General features: G+C 31.9%; 2 protein-coding genes and 1 pseudogene across 3 annotated transcripts; all 3 read left to right on the top strand.

Moving 5' to 3' along the window:
- The first annotated feature begins 2,163 nt into the window (after positions 1 to 2,163).
- LOC131653188 (ubiquinone biosynthesis protein COQ4 homolog, mitochondrial-like) lies at positions 2,164 to 5,303 on the top strand. Of its 2 annotated transcripts, XM_058923276.1 has the most exons (5): positions 2,164 to 2,222; positions 2,322 to 2,401; positions 2,871 to 2,950; positions 4,299 to 4,500; positions 4,628 to 5,303. In XM_058923276.1, the coding sequence occupies exons 4-5, from the start codon at positions 4,318 to 4,320 to the stop codon at positions 5,117 to 5,119; spliced, it is 675 nt and encodes a 224-aa protein (XP_058779259.1). In that variant the 5' UTR covers positions 2,164 to 2,222; positions 2,322 to 2,401; positions 2,871 to 2,950; positions 4,299 to 4,317; the 3' UTR covers positions 5,120 to 5,303. The 2 variants fall into 2 exon arrangements, with proteins under 2 accessions (XP_058779259.1, XP_058779258.1); XM_058923275.1 differs by lacking the exon at positions 2,164 to 2,222 and having other exon boundaries at positions 2,349 to 2,401; positions 2,866 to 2,950.
- The window catches only part of LOC131653190 (ubiquinone biosynthesis protein COQ4 homolog, mitochondrial-like), a 38,570-nt pseudogene continuing 28,464 nt past the window's right edge, over positions 2,862 to 12,967 (top strand).
- LOC131653192 (protein ABIL1-like) lies at positions 11,180 to 12,398 on the top strand. Its single transcript, XM_058923279.1, has 4 exons — positions 11,180 to 11,784; positions 11,890 to 11,986; positions 12,105 to 12,192; positions 12,320 to 12,398. The coding sequence occupies exons 1-4, from the start codon at positions 11,716 to 11,718 to the stop codon at positions 12,384 to 12,386; spliced, it is 321 nt and encodes a 106-aa protein (XP_058779262.1). The 5' UTR covers positions 11,180 to 11,715; the 3' UTR covers positions 12,387 to 12,398.

The raw sequence follows: 12,967 nt of genomic DNA, 5'->3' as shown, positions 1-12,967 counted from the left end.
GTAGTTCATGGTTAATACTAGATGTATTTACTGATAATGTTATGCTTATGCATTATAGATACAACCATGCAAGTTGATACCTTTCTAAATGTTTAAAACATTTTAAAAGTGAAGCAGGACAAGTGATCAAGACAAAAAACAAATACACTGATAGATTATCTCATGGGAGATATAAAAAATTTGAGAAAATAATAATTGTTGAAAAATACAACAACTAAGAGATGAGGACTCCATGAGTTGTGAACGAGAACCATGTCCACCATCACGACATGAGAAGTGGAAGAGGGCTCGACAAATACCAAATGGAGACTACTTTATATACCTAAAGATTAGTCGCTGAGAAAATTGAAAGTAGGACTTGTTGTTCGTATATTATGTGTTATTCAAATTGCTTTGATAATTAACATTGTATGTCTTATTATGTTGTGTAGGATTCCTTGTTTATCTAAGCCCGATAAGGTTCCTTTGTTTCAGAACCACAACATGATATATTAGTAGAAGCAGTCGGATCAAAGAAGCATGATGGGTGTGTACGTGGTATTGGAGATGGTATCGGCTTGAGAGGGTGGTTTAGTCCATTGAGAAAAAGCACTGGATAGGTGCAAAAATAAATGATAGAAGAGTTTGAGAAGAAGTTGGAAAATCAATCGAAAGAATTTGAAAATAAGTTAGCAGAGGAGCAAAAAAATCACATGAAAGACATATAAGAGTTATATGTGGTATGTGAGAACATAATGATATTTTAAATATATGATATACATTGGGTTGATTATCTTTTGTGTTTATGTTATTTGTATGAACAATTTATTGAAAGAACTGCTATACGTGGTGTAATCACAAAAGGAAGTTGTTCAGACACTCCTACTGGTAACAGTAACGAGTTATTGACTCCTTTGGAAGGATCATATAGCAAAATATTATGTTACCTTAAGGACAAGGAATACAGTGGTCGGACATAGGATTACTACAAATTTGGTGCACATAAGTATATATAATTGAATATCTCATTATGGAATATTCATCATTTTGTATAGAACTTATACCTAGATAACTTATTTTTTTAATTTTATTTAACCATTTAGATACATTCACCATGTTAGTATACGATTTAATAATAACTCTACAAAAAAACATTAAAGCAATATTAACATCAAGGCTTGAAAAGACTATTACTTAGCATAATTTCTCAATAAGTTATTAATTTTAAAATTATGGTAAGTTTTCACGTTTTACCAACTACTAATTATATATGATTGTATTCATTCACGAACCATTTTCAATTGATCATCATATCTTATCTGACGAATACGGTAACTAGATTGTGTTCGTTAAACAAACCATTTGAACTTACGATGAAACAAATTATTACTAGGTAACTTTTGTGTTTATGATATTTTTAGTAATTTTTTCTTTGACTTTATAATTAACTTTTGTGGGGGATATTTTTTATTTGTGTTGTAGTGTCGGTTGTGCCGACGATAAATTTTAATTAATTATTTTATTTTTTCCCTCTTATTTATTTGTTTCCTTCTTCTTTTTCAGTTTGGCGGTAAAACAATTTTTGGGTTTTGTGTTAGTGGCGGCTTGACCAACGCTAATATTGTTAATGTATTAATTAATTTATTTTTCCCTCTTCATTTTTTCAGTTTGGCGCTAGAAATATATTCCCTCTAATAATATTAATTATTCAAATTGTTTATTTTTCTTAAATATTTATTTATTTCAGTTTTCAATTATTTTTTATTAATTAATAGTTATCTTGATTAATAAATAGTAAAAAATAATATTTATGTTCCTATTCTATTTCATATTAATAATTCAATTCAATAATTAATTATTTCATTAATTTTTTTAAATAAAAATTAAATTAATTATTTATAACTAAACTAAACTTTAATTGATTTTTTTTATAAATCAATTATCTACCAAAAAATAAAATTTATAAAAATAGAAAAAAAAGTAAAACTAAAAACTGAACTATATTAAATCATCAATTTCATATATTTTACTATTTTTTAATAATAATAATAATAATATTATTAAATTATTGGTGTTAAACACCTCAACCAAATGACATTCACCTAAAAAGTGTTCAGGAAGCTTATAAGCTGAACCTAAAACCTAAAAAGCGATTCCGGTGCGATTTCGAAGCATTCAAGGAGCGATTCACATAAAAAACTAATAGCGATCGTTTTCTTCATCATCGAAAATGAAATTGATCGGTGAACTTTCATATTCCGATTGTTTTCTTCGTTTCGATTCCTTTTTCTGCGATTCTCATCTTTCATCATCTTTTTCTCTCCTGAACTTGTGTGTTTCAGGTGATTTTCACTCTTTTGGTTGACCGTAAGGCGTGTGAGGTGTCACTCCTCCTTGCTTTGGTGAATTTGTGTATTATCAGGTATACTGACACCCTTAACATTTAGGGCTTTTGCAATTTTGATATTGATATGTTGATTGTTAATGTTTGTGTAGTTCTTAGAGTTAGTTTTGATTATGTTAAACATTAGGACCTCTTCCTTTTGGTATCTTATATATTTAGTTGAATGTCACTCACAGATACTGACATTTTATTTATTGATCTTTATAAAGCTAATTTTTATATGTTTCAATATCAAGATTTGAGAGTTTTTATAATGCTAATAGAAAAAAAAATGACAAATCTTTAAAATTTGAGAGTTTTTATAATGCTAATATTTCTAGGTTTCAATATCAAGATTTTCTTAATGCTTGCTATGTGAGATTCTTGGTTTTTCTTCAAGGTCCAACAAGGTTCCAGCGGGTGGAGGATGTCGGTTGTTAAGTTTTTAAGTTTGTTGGTATGACTATTTGTGTGGTATGCTTAGTTCTTAATGTTGAATGCAGGACAGGCTCTTGGACCAGACAAGTACTGTAACACATCTGTTTCCCATCACTAAACACTTTGGTTTGCTTGCTAATAGCATCACAGGTATGTTCTTCATTGCATATATTTATCAATACTTTGTTCTAAATTTCTGTGATTGATTGAACATATTTTATGTGTAGACATGAATGCTACTGTCATTGTTGTACATTTTTTTGAGAATTTTATAATTTGCGTTGTTCCGTAATTTCGATATGTAGATGTTCTTTATAGATTGAGATATTACTTGTTTCATGATTTGGTTTGACATCTTTATGTTGGTGAGATTTTGAATGCTATGTAATATGTCCTCATCATGACAATACTGATGAACTAACAATCTTACCAAAAATCCCTTAAGATTGATAACTAGATTATTGATTCCTCTGTTTCTCTCGTAAACAATTTGAGCCAATTGAGGAACATAGTGACCTGATAATCATTTAACTTTTAAGAAATCGAATAGTTCCACTGAATTCATAAATAAAGCGCAAAGTGGAAAACTGATGTAACACTTATCAAACATAGATTCACCTGCATAACTTATCCCACCAATGTAGAGTTCTCTATGCTTATACTGAGGAAATCTTTCCAACCAATTAACAAGAAAAATATATGAATCCTCGGCTGTAAGATATCGGATACACCTGCATAACTTTGATTTGATGTACTACAAGGATCTTTGGGGTACTGAGTGTAACTTTGAATCAATACAATTTTCATGTTTCTAAAAAAGAAGAATCCATAAGCTATCACTATTTGAGTTTTTAAATTATTGAAATCAAATAAAAATTTAAATCGTTATTTAATTTAATCTCTTAAGAAATATTAAATTGGGTAAAATAAGAGTTCAAATATTTTAAATTAATTTAAATAATTTAAGAATCAAATTCTTGATAGTTTAATTAGAGTTAAATTGATTAGTTACATTTGTGTCAAGAAAAAAAATTGATTAGTTACATTTGTTTGATGAGAATGGGAGGAAGAGATTTAGCATAAAGAATTTAGCTTCCGAAACAATCAGAAACACCGTCGCTACTTGCACTTGATTTGAATCCAAAGCTAAAATACGAACCCTAACGCGTCTTCTCCATATTCACTCTTCAACCTAGGTATTCATTCATCCATGTTCATTGTATTTTGGCTCGATCTCTTTTCTCTTTTTTTGTGACAATTGCTTGTTCTTATTGTGATTGTTGCGCTGAAAATCTTAATTTGCTTGAGAGTAAAGTGAATGTTGATGAGAATTTAAGGTTCTTTTTATGCTTGTTAAGGTTCTAATTAGCTTTTTAGGGTTATTGATTGTGGCTGATATGCACTTTGAAACATCTAAGAGTATTGAGAAATTAGGGTTTGCTGCCTGAGAATAATCAAATCAGAATGGATGATGATATTATATTTTGTTATGTTTTAGGTTTAACAAGGAAGTTGGAATGGTGGACGGTGGTAGAATCAAGCTTAAGACATGGCAGCAGGCTGCGGTGGCATTTGGTTCAGCGGTCGGAGCGCTTTTGAATCCGCGTAGAGCTGATTTGATAGCGGCTCTTGGTGAAACAACTGGAAAACCTGCCTTTGAAAGGGTTCTTCAAAGGATGAAATCTTCCCCCGAAGGAAGGGTCGGTAATCGTTTCTCATTACCTTTTTCGCTATTTTCATTGCTCATCATGTTGTGATACCATCTTCTTGTTCTTGTTGTTGAGGTTAAATGTTGAGTGCTTTTTCTTATATAATCTTGTTTAATAGGCAGTACTGTTGGAGCGCCCTCGTGTTGTATCGGCAAATGTAGGACATGCTTGGGACCTTCCACCAAATACATTTGGTGCTGCCTATGCTAGATTTATGGGATCCAGGAACTTTTCACCAGACGATCGGCCTCCTGTGCGGTTCATGGATACAGATGAGCTGGCCTACGTTGCAATGCGAGCTCGTGAGGTTCATGACTTTTGGCACACCCTTTTTGACCTTCCTACTAACTTGATTGGGGAGTCAGCGCTGAAAGTAATCGAGTTTCAACAGATGTATCTTCCTATGTGCATGATGTCTGTTGTAGGGGGCACAGTAAGATTCAGCGAAAAACAGAGAAAATTGTTTTTTCAGCACTACTTCCCATGGGCTCTTCGTGCCGGCACACAATGCAATGATCTAATGTGTGTGTATTATGAGCAGCATTTTCATGAAGATTTAGAAGATGTTCGCAGAAAATTGGGAATTGTTCCGGTCCCTGCTGTTCCTTGACTGAATTCTTTCCGAGCTGATAAGTTGTATTTATACAGTGCAACCGCATTCAATTTTCTTAATAATGTCCAGTGCAATAGCTGTCTCCTGATACTTAGCCAGTTTTGTATAGGTTGGATTTCATCAATGACTATATCAGTCAATTAAATTAAATAGAATCACGAACATAGGTTTGGTTTTATAATCATCCATTGCTATAGTGTTCCTGCCAAAAGGAAAACCGATCCAGTTTTTAAACAACCATATTACCATAGAAATTTGGAATACTATTTTGTTTCATTTCAGGTTTACAATTTTGAAGTAGAAAGTTTATGGTGTTGATCAATAATTATTACTCTGCAACATCTGATTTTTACCAAAGCTCTGCGGTACCATATTTATGAAATCAGAGCCTCTCATCAGATATGGAAGGAACATAATCAATGGGAGTTTACTTTGTTGCCGGAGATGAAGACTGCTGGTGGAAATAATTCGAGTCCTATTGGGCATATTAGCTCGGTAGCAGAATATCAGTGTTCCAATCCCCATTACTCGTAACAATGTCAGCTCAGCGATATTGAGAGAAGGAATGTCATCATGGTTAGCAATACTGGAAGCAGAAAGCACCCTCGAAAGGAGCCATACATGATTCCAAACATCGAAACTAATAGCGATTCACATAAAAAACTAATAGCGATCGTTTTCTTCATCATCGAAAATGAAATTGATCGGTGAACTTTCATATTCCGATTGTTTTCTTCGTTTCGATTCCTTTTTCTGCGATTCTCATCTTTCATCATCTTTTTCTCTCCTGAACTTGTGTGTTTCAGGTGATTTTCACTCTTTTGGTTGACCGTAAGGCGTGTGAGGTGTCACTCCTCCTTGCTTTGGTGAATTTGTGTATTATCAGGTATACTGACACCCTTAACATTTAGGGCTTTTGCAATTTTGATATTGATATGTTGATTGTTAATGTTTGTGTAGTTCTTAGAGTTAGTTTTGATTATGTTAAACATTAGGACCTCTTCCTTTTGGTATCTTATATATTTAGTTGAATGTCACTCACAGATACTGACATTTTATTTATTGATCTTTATAAAGCTAATTTTTATATGTTTCAATATCAAGATTTGAGAGTTTTTATAATGCTAATAGAAAAAAAATGACAAATCTTTAAAATTTGAGAGTTTTTATAATGCTAATATTTCTAGGTTTCAATATCAAGATTTTCTTAATGCTTGCTATGTGAGATTCTTGGTTTTTCTTCAAGGTCCAACAAGGTTCCAGCGGGTGGAGGATGTCGGTTGTTAAGTTTTTAAGTTTGTTGGTATGACTATTTGTGTGGTATGCTTAGTTCTTAATGTTGAATGCAGGACAGGCTCTTGGACCAGACAAGTACTGTAACACATCTGTTTCCCATCACTAAACACTTTGGTTTGCTTGCTAATAGCATCACAGGTATGTTCTTCATTGCATATATTTATCAATACTTTGTTCTAAATTTCTGTGATTGATTGAACATATTTTATGTGTAGACATGAATGCTACTGTCATTGTTGTACATTTTTTTGAGAATTTTATAATTTGCGTTGTTCCGTAATTTCGATATGTAGATGTTCTTTATAGATTGAGATATTACTTGTTTCATGATTTGGTTTGACATCTTTATGTTGGTGAGATTTTGAATGCTATGTAATATGTCCTCATCATGACAATACTGATGAACTAACAATCTTACCAAAAATCCCTTAAGATTGATAACTAGATTATTGATTCCTCTGTTTCTCTCGTAAACAATTTGAGCCAATTGAGGAACATAGTGACCTGATAATCATTTAACTTTTAAGAAATCGAATAGTTCCACTGAATTCATAAATAAAGCGCAAAGTGGAAAACTGATGTAACACTTATCAAACATAGATTCACCTGCATAACTTATCCCACCAATGTAGAGTTCTCTATGCTTATACTGAGGAAATCTTTCCAACCAATTAACAAGAAAAATATATGAATCCTCGGCTGTAAGATATCGGATACACCTGCATAACTTTGATTTGATGTACTACAAGGATCTTTGGGGTACTGAGTAGGGGTGTGCAAATAAACCGGTAACCATAAACCAAATCTATATCCAAATTAAACCATATTTAAAAGTCCAGCCCAAAGTAAAATTTTAGAATCGGTGACCCATTTACCAAAACCAAAAAAAACCGTAAACCATTAATAAAAATTGGATCAGCTTACCGGTTACCAAATTTGAGACTCTCAATCTCAACTCTCTCTTCTTCTCTTCTCTTTCGCTAGTTGAGTAGCTGTCACAAACCCTAATTCCCAAAATGGCATCACCACACTCCGCCTAATTCTCCTTCACCTTCTCCATCTCCAATTCTCTCTACACTTTCTCTCTCATTCCATCCAATCTTCGATCTCAGTCTTACGATTGAATTGCCGTGTCAGAAACTTTTTGAAGGTACGTGAAGCTCTAACTTCTCTCTATTATTTTTTGAAGATTATTTGAAACCCCTTTTGAAGATTATTCAAAAGTATCATTCTTAATTGTTGTTTTTGTTTTTATGCTTGGTGAGGATGGTTGTTGGATACTTGGATTAATGTATTAGAAAAGTATGCTAAGTTAGCTAAGTTGTTGAAGTATTTGTGAAATACTGAAGTTTTATGCTTGGTGATGATGGTTGTTGGATGGTGTCTTAGTGTTGTTTATTGCCTTTTTGAAATTGAATTTTCAGGGTTGTTTTGAACCGATTATGTTTAGGAAAATGTTTTGAACAAATTTAGAACACCGATATTTTGTAGCTTGAAATATGCTATGTTTTATGTAGCTTGAAATATGCTATGTTTTATGTAGCTTGAAATATGTATCTAATCTAGAACTATGATCCAATATTCAAGATAGATTCAGGTGATGTGATAGAGCACCAAATCGGATACACAGCCAAAAGGGTATGTAACTTTTTGGTGAGATCATATAAGAAAAGTGGAACTCTGGGTGCTAAAAAATGTTCTGGTCTTGTCTTAGTTAGGAAAAATAATTAACTTTATACTTATTATAAGAATTGATACTATTTTTTACTCTATCCCAATGCAATAAACTGTACTATAAAATAGTATTGAAATAGTATAAAATAATTATTTGATACTATTTTAATAAATTGTAGAACTTGAGAATGTTAGAGGAAGCTTATCCATAAGGATCCTTCATATATTTAGCACAAAACGTTTCCTCTGATGTTTATATTGATCCTTCATATATTTAGCACAAAATGTTTCCTCTGATGTTTATATTGATTTACCATCATGTATTGCTCCTATTATCTTTGAATTACTTTTCTTATTTAGATGACTTTGGATTCAGAAGGTAGGCCTCGAATATTATGTGATGGTAGTTGAAGTGCATTAGTTTTTTTTACCTCTGCATTCAATGTTTCAGTTGAACCTGACAATCTTTCATATCTAGTTGTTTCTGATTTCACTATCAAGTTACAAATTTAGAATTCCATTGTGAGTAATCTCTGTAGTCTCAATTCTTTCTCGTTGCTGCATACGAATTAGAGATGGGATTATCTTTCAGCCTCTTTTATCACTTGTCTCCATAGTATTGAAATAGTATAAAATAATTATTTGATACTATTTTAATAAATTGTAGAACTTGAGAATGTTAGAGGAAGCTTATCCATAAGGATCCTTCATATATTTAGCACAAAACGTTTCCTCTGATGTTTATATTGATCCTTCATATATTTAGCACAAAATGTTTCCTCTGATGTTTATATTGATTTACCATCATGTATTGCTCCTATTATCTTTGAATTACTTTTCTTATTTAGATGACTTTGGATTCAGAAGGTAGGCCTCGAATATTATGTGATGGTAGTTGAAGTGCATTAGTTTTTTTTACCTCTGCATTCAATGTTTCAGTTGAACCTGACAATCTTTCATATCTAGTTGTTTCTGATTTCACTATCAAGTTACAAATTTAGAATTCCATTGTGAGTAATCTCTGTAGTCTCAATTCTTTCTCGTTGCTGCATACGAATTAGAGATGGGATTATCTTTCAGCCTCTTTTATCACTTGTCTCCATTATTGGATTTAATATTTATGCATAGTAATAAGATAAGCCACTCTGTCTTTTCATTTTGTGGAATGCTGGTGTCTAGGTTGGGATTTGAAGCTAAAACTTTGTTGTGGTAACTGATAGAAATATACTAAGCCATTGATGACCATTTACCCATTGGCTTAAGCTTTTACGAGAGTCGGTCCTTGACATGTGTCAAAGCCTTTTAGACCAAGTGGCTATGTGTTCAATCCTTGTTTTTTTGTCATGAAAGTGCTCAATCCTTGTTCTTTTAAATAAAATTGATTATATCACCATGCGTAAATGAAGCTGTAAGGAAGCTAATTATTTTGAATAGATCATGTATGAATATTTGCGTCTTGCTGAATGATTGTGGAAATGTACTGCATGGAGTTCACATAAATAAAGATTTTGTGATACATTTCATTCTAATGGTTATTGTTCTCATCGGTCTTTTATTATTTTGTAAGATACAATTCATTCTAGTAATTGTTATTCTGTTTGGTCTTTTTAACAGATTCAAGATGACTAATGCTAATTACTTGCCAACGTATGCAACATGCGAAAATACGGTTTCAACCAAATAGCTGTTGAGATGGTACCAATCTATCTTTTTTTCTCTCTCAATAATATGTAGCACCTGTCTAGTTAACTATAGTTAACTATTATTAGTGATTAGGATTTGGTTTAGTTTATAGTTTATAATTTAGAGTGAATTGATATTTTTTTTGATCAATTTAGGGTTGACTAGTATAATTAGAGGAACGGGCATAAAAACTTTAATTAAAGTTTGACTGTGGAATTTGTTGGCAGAATAATTATGAGCATAATGAATATTTTGGAGTATAGAATTATTGAAAATAGGTGGGTGATAACTGAGAAGTATGATAATAATGTGGGATTTGGTGATCAAAGTCCATGCATATTAATTTGACATGTTTTGTTTTAATCCAACCAACTTCAATGACAATGTTTTTGCACAGCAGTTAGTGATTCTGTAGTAGGCTAGTAGCTGATAATGACATGCTTACAAATGCATTCCTGTTCTCGGTTGCAACTATTGATGCATTTGCCTTTACCTGAGGAACATCAATATAAATTTCCTTCTACAATTTAATTGAAGCTAATTTATAAGATTTGGAAAACCTTAACAGTAATGACTTGGATAGTATTTATAAGTTGCAACACCATTATAGGATATTCATACTCATACTCCTCTGTTTCTTGTTGTAGGCTTGACAGCACCAAAAAGGCCTATGTAAGGTCGACTCCTGATTATGATGTATTGACTCTTGATTATGACTGTGTTATCTAAGGTGTTGTTTGGTATCAGTTGGATGTTGGCCGGTAATTCTGTTTTGAGTGTTGTTAGTATCTAGTTTTTTTGCTTGGGCAAATTAGTCCGTGCTTTTGTATTGGTCTCGATTGTATTCGTTTGAATTGATGGTGTACTTGCTTTAGATACTATTTCCTTTTCACTTTCTAATAGAAGTGTTTTTAATCTAGATATTGTTTATGAAGATTATAAGAGTCAAATTTAAACCAATTTTTTATAAGTAATTGTTTTTGACATAAACTAGTTTTAGATCTTTTTAAAATAAAAAGGATGGTTAAAAAAAATAAAACCATTTTTTATATAAAATTGGTTTTTTTATTAAAAAAAAACTGGTTTTTTTATAAATCTGGTTTTAAAACTGGTTTTTTTATAAATCTGGTTTTAAAACTAGTTTTTTAAAAGAAAATAAAATTTGGTTTTGAGAAAACCGGTTTAAAACCAGTTTTTTGTTAAAACTGGTTTTTGTGAAAAACCGGTTTAGAACCGAACCAATCCATTTGTAAACCGGTTTTTAAAAAAAGAAACCGGTTTTAATAAAACAGTTTTAAAATCCAAACCAAACCATATATATGGTTCAATTTGGTTTGGTTATTGATCCATGCACACCCCTAGTATTGAGTGTAACTTTGAATTAAATTGCAATATAGTAGCTGTTTGTTTTTATGGTTCAGTTTTGGGTGTTGTGTTCACTCTTGTTCTGTCTTGCGTATTTTCCATGAATAAGTTTGCGCTAACAAAATAAATTGATAAGGCAGCATAAAAGGAAATATGAGGCTGGAGAAAGATCATAGTTTTTCTACCTCAAATTGAGAGAACCGCCTCTATTAGATACACTATTTTAAAAAAAAAGTTACTAGTATTTAGGAATGAATCCTGTCTCTGCATATATATGTGTATGTTTCTGCATATATAAAGTTATGATTCAATCCTATGTGTTAGTAAATGAAGCAACTGTCTAAAGTTATGTCATTTATAAAGTAACAAGTAGTAATTATATTACATAGTACTAATTAACAATCTGTGCATCTAATAATCCAAATAAACAAACAAGCCAATTAAGATGCTTTACGTTAACAACACGACAGTGCTACCGGCACAATTCTCACCTCTGTCTTACTTTGAGTTTGAGATGATTTAGATAATTATTTTCCACTAATAAAGACTTCTTACATGCCAAGTATACACAAATAATGAGGGTATTCGGCAATAGCAGTTGTTGGCTATTATTCCTAGACATCACAAGCACTACATTTTGCCAAGTAGGCTTAATTGTTTTAACTTTTCTCCATAAGTAGTTATGGACACCAACCACTGAATTTTGTGTTTACTTATGCTTCTTTTTCATATCTGTTTAACAATGCAAGCTAGATTCGGTCAATAAAAAGGTACATTTCCGTGCATACAAACAAACTGATGCAAAACAAAATTCATTTAAAAGCAGAACTCGTCCCCAACCTTCAGGTGTGTGATTTGAAAAACTGTTGCTTCTGAAGCGTTTGGCTTTAATCTATGTCCCTTTAGGTTTTGTGAGAAGTAAACATTATTTTATTCAACTAAATGCATATTATTGTGTGTTTAGGTACCCCTGTTTCAAAAACTCTCTCATGGCATCTAGCATCAGAAACTAAGTCAACCTTAAAAAGGCGAAGTTCACATGCTTCAAAAAAGTAAGTTTTTAGTCTGATGCTGCACAGAACTGTTGGTATATTTGTTTTACTCTTATACCATTGATGGTATTATTGTAGCACAAAGTTATAGTGTTTGTTTAATACTTTTATGCATCCACTTTTGCAGAATCAAGGACCCCAAATTTTCTAACAAGACCACTCGAGTTTTCCACCTTATATGTAATGTTAAATAACTGTATCACTTGTATTTGTTTATTTTTTTATTTTTTATTTTTTATGTTAAGAGTCTCACATTGAATGAGATATGGCCTAAAAGTAGGAGTAATTTTCATCGCAAATTCTAAGAGTTTCCTTTTATTCCTTGATATAATTTTGCTTCCTTAGATAGTGGGATTCAAATATCGTTAGAAACTGTATCTATTGGCTGACTTCGAATTTAGAGTCGGCTAAACCGACGCTAAAAGAAATTGTAGACTAAGTCTTGGTTGACTATAGAGTCGGCTAAACCGACGCTACTTAAATTATTGACCTGACATTAGAGTCGGTGAAAGCAACGCTAAACAACTGTTGACCATTCTATAAAATATTTTTATGGAAAATGAGAAAATACAACCACGAAGTATAGTTAAGAAGGCACAACGTGTTACTCGTTTTTAACTAGATACGTAAATGTTTTCCCCGTGCATCTATAATATCGTTGTTTCTCGTTGTCTTTGAGTTTATGTGTCTTTGAGTTTATGTTGATGATGCGATTGTTGTTTATGTATTTGTTGTTATTGATACTATTTTGTTGATGATGCTATTGTTGCTTATG

The sequence above is a fragment of the Vicia villosa genome, linkage group LG2 (assembly GCF_029867415.1).
Source record: "Vicia villosa cultivar HV-30 ecotype Madison, WI linkage group LG2, Vvil1.0, whole genome shotgun sequence".
NCBI classification, from domain to species: Eukaryota; Viridiplantae; Streptophyta; class Magnoliopsida; order Fabales; family Fabaceae; genus Vicia; species Vicia villosa.
This window is presented reverse-complemented; position numbering and strand designations above follow the sequence as displayed.

Coding starts and splice junctions, on each gene's coding strand:
- LOC131653188 (XM_058923276.1), top strand. CDS start 4,318: ATGGTGGACGGTGGTAGAATCAAGCTTAAGACATGGCAGCAGGCTGCG. Junction 4,501..4,627: donor AATCTTCCCCCGAAGGAAGG/GTCGGTAATCGT, acceptor CTTGTTTAATAG/GCAGTACTGTTGGAGCGCCC.
- LOC131653192 (XM_058923279.1), top strand. CDS start 11,716: ATGAGGGTATTCGGCAATAGCAGTTGTTGGCTATTATTCCTAGACATC. Junction 11,785..11,889: donor CAAGCACTACATTTTGCCAA/GTAGGCTTAATT, acceptor TAACAATGCAAG/CTAGATTCGGTCAATAAAAA. Junction 12,193..12,319: donor AGTTCACATGCTTCAAAAAA/GTAAGTTTTTAG, acceptor CCACTTTTGCAG/AATCAAGGACCCCAAATTTT.